Source organism: Neopelma chrysocephalum, unplaced genomic scaffold (genome assembly GCF_003984885.1).
Source record: "Neopelma chrysocephalum unplaced genomic scaffold, ASM398488v2 Primary Assembly neopelma1_91216, whole genome shotgun sequence".
Taxonomy (NCBI): Eukaryota; Metazoa; Chordata; class Aves; order Passeriformes; family Pipridae; genus Neopelma; species Neopelma chrysocephalum.
Window position 1 is genome coordinate 1 of NW_020920003.1, and position 3266 is coordinate 3266.

At 48.6% G+C, this 3266-nt stretch overlaps 1 protein-coding gene across 1 annotated transcript; it reads right to left on the reverse strand.

Annotated features, from left to right (window-relative positions):
* Positions 1 to 6: 6 nt before the first annotated feature.
* LOC113979973 (C-type lectin domain family 4 member E-like) lies at positions 7 to 1141 on the reverse strand (the record flags this gene model as incomplete). Its single annotated transcript, XM_027707248.1, has 3 exons — positions 7 to 21; positions 247 to 398; positions 1018 to 1141. Coding segments are annotated over 3 exons (291 nt in total), but the record flags the coding sequence as incomplete, so codon positions are not given.
* Positions 1142 to 3266: the final 2125 nt, after the last annotated feature.

The window sequence follows — 3266 nt, forward strand, 5'->3', positions numbered from 1 at the left end:
TATCTGTTTAGAGAGGAAAACCTGGAAATGAGGGAGAGTGCAATGTCCATGAGATGCAGGATTGATCAGAGGAAGGCATCGGGAGTCCATGTGGGGTAGGGATGATGGCAGAGGGGAGCTGTTCCTGCAGGGTGTAGACAGGATGTTCCCTCTCCCCTGCAGGACAAGGAGGGGCTCTGAGTCCCCTCCAGGGCCCAGCACTGTGTCTATGGCTGCTCTGCCCCTCTCTCAGCCCTGTGCACCTACCTGCTCTTCCTCACTGTTGATCACCACCAGGTGGGAGCCCATCCCAGTGCAGTTCTGCTCACTCTCAGACCAGGACATCTTATCAAGGGACAGAAAATAGCAGCTGTTTTGAAACCTTCTCCAGCCCTTCGGGCAGCACATCCAGCCTCGGCCTGTGCAGGGAGAGAACACAGAGTGAATGCAATGAATGCTAGCAACAAGAGAGATGGTGATTGCAAAGATCCAAGTTCTCCAGGGACAATGCTCGTGTTCTCCTTAGTCACTTTTCTTGACAGAAAGTGCTTGAAAAACAAGCAGAGTACAGACACTTTTTTCGCACTGCTTTGGGGTACGACCAGTGAGGTTTGTGTAAACAAAATCCTGGTAATCTCCCTCCAATCTTCACAAAATTATTTTGGTGGTGTGGTTTGACTTCTCCATGTCAAGTCAGTCTCCTTTAGGCCTTTAGCCCCAGGAAACAGGCAATATTGCTTCTTTCCTTGACTGGAGCTGCCCTTTTATTATTGCTCCACTGTTAACCTCCCCTGTGCCACTCTGTGCTGTCCCCTTTGTCCGGTCAGAGTTCACAGCCCTGCTGCCCTCCAGGTCATCATTAACATGGCCCTCTCCTCCCCCTAAGCTCTTAGCAGGAAACCCTTTTTCTCCCTGCTTCCCTCCTCTGCAGTCTGCCTCTCCCAAGTCTGCTCCTGCTGCCACTTGCTGTCAGAGCAGACCTCAGCATTCATTGTCCCCATCCCAAAGACCTCCTGTACCCCTGCCAGCCCTACTGACCTTTGTTTTCTGACACCGCCACTGAGTTGCACTCCCACGCCGTGAATTTCTCCTGCAGGGCTGTGGGCTGGTCACTGCTATGGGAGAAGGGAGCCACTGGAAAGGGAGAGGAAAGGTGGCAGGATTACCCCTTCCTCCTGGCTCCTCACACAGCATCTCTGGGCTTCACTCCTGTTCCACCATTTCCCCACCAAGCATTGTCCCAGCCATCACCTCTCCTGGCCCAAACAAGTGGCATGGCTGCCTTCCCAGCCACAAAGAGACAATCTTGAATCTCACACAGCAGAAGGAACACTGGAGGGACACACCCTGAGGATGTGCCAGACAGGGCAGCACTGATTGCACCCAACCACAGCCACTCTACCATGAACATTCCTACAGCCAAGCTGCCAGTCTAAACCTCTGTACAATTAGTGAACAAAAAGCTGCTCTTCAGTGTCACACTTTGTCACTGTCTAAAGTAGATATCAACAGTAATTTGGAGGAGTAGCACATCAGATGGGCTTGTTTCTTCAGCAACAGGCAATGCAGGTGAAGGTAATCACATGCAGCTGGAGCTGCTGAAACCAGGGTGGAGGGTAAACTCCTAGGATTTCATAGCCCCCAGTTTCTGGGGAATAATACAGTGCTGGTGAATGGTCACATCCACAACCTGAAGGACTTATTACTAACTGAAACACTCAGTGGTATTGACTTAAAACCAATCAGGATGAGCTCAGCAACACAGATGTCTGTTTTTATCAATTATTTCATTTAGAAGTATGTTTACTAGTGGGGAGAATAGAGGCATCATAGAATCAGGCAACCATAGAGTGTGCTGAGATGGAAGGGACCCATCAGGATCATCGAGTCCAACTCCTTGCCCTTTATAGGATATTCCCAAGAATCACACCATGAGCCTGAAAATATTGTCCAAATGCTTCTTGAATTTTGGCAGGCTTGGTGCTGTGACCACTACCCTGGGGAGCCTGTTCCAATGTGCAACCACCCTCAGGATGAAAAATTTTCTCCTGATATCCAACCTAAACCTCCCTCAACTCAGCTTCATGCCATTCTTTTGGGTCATGTCACTGGTCATGAGAGTGAAGGGATCTGTACTTGCCCCTCTGCTTCCCTTCATGAAGGTGTTGAAGACCCCAGTGAGGTCTCCCCTCAGTCTCCTCTTCTGCAGGATGAACAGACCAAGTGAACTCAGCCACTCCTCATAACGTTTCCCCACCAGACCCTTCACCAACCTCATGACCCTCCTTTGGGTGCTCTCTAATAGCTGAATGTCTCTTTTATATTGTGATGCCCAAAAGTGCACACAGGACTCAAGGTGAGGCCTCATAGTGGCCTCAGTGCCTGATGAGGAATGAATTCCTGTAATGGAAGAAGGCTCAGAGAAGATGGGCAAGGGCAATGAGTGACTGAGCACCCCTGAGGCAAATAAAGGTAACCTTATCACTACACAAAGGGGGATGAGAAGATAGATGGCCTTTGTTTTAGTTCAGCTGAGTGAATTTGCCAGCTGTGTAACTGTGCATCCCTCTAGAGATGAAGAAAAAGGCATTGTCTTCCTAAGTTAGCCAGACCAGCAAGGGATGAGTGAATATGTGTATATGAATGTGAATTATATCTATGAATATGTGAATATGAGTGAATTACAAAATAGTATAAAAAATCAAATTACTAACAGAAACCTCCCTGAGAAAAGCACTGGGCTTGAGCTGGCTTTAACTCACATATTTTGTCTCGGTCACTGGCGACACTGGATGTCTTGATGTTAAGCATATTGTAGAACTGTGTTCAGTTTTGGGCCCCTCAGAACAGGAAAGACATTGAGGTGCTGGAGGGTGTCCAGGGAAGGACACTGGAGCTTTTCTGGAGCACAAGTCCTGTGAGGAGTGGCTATGGGAGCTAGGGGCTCATGGATACCCTTTGGGTCCCCCATGGGAGCATGGGTGATTGACCATGATGTTTGTGTGAACAGGCAGGGAGCCAGCACAGGGAATGGAGCTGGATTGATCCAGGATGAAGCACTTTCAACTAGATTAATGAACCAGACTAAGAGTTGAGGGATTGTGTGAGCAGAAGAGTAGAAAGGTTGATCAAATGCAGGTATGGAACAACCCACGCTCTTCCACTGGCCCAGAACATGTTTTCATGGCATCCTAAGTAAAATTGTGCAGTACAGCATCTTCTTCCCTCAAATCCACATCTTCCTTCCTTAACACAATCCAGTTCTAACTGACAATGACATTCCCAAC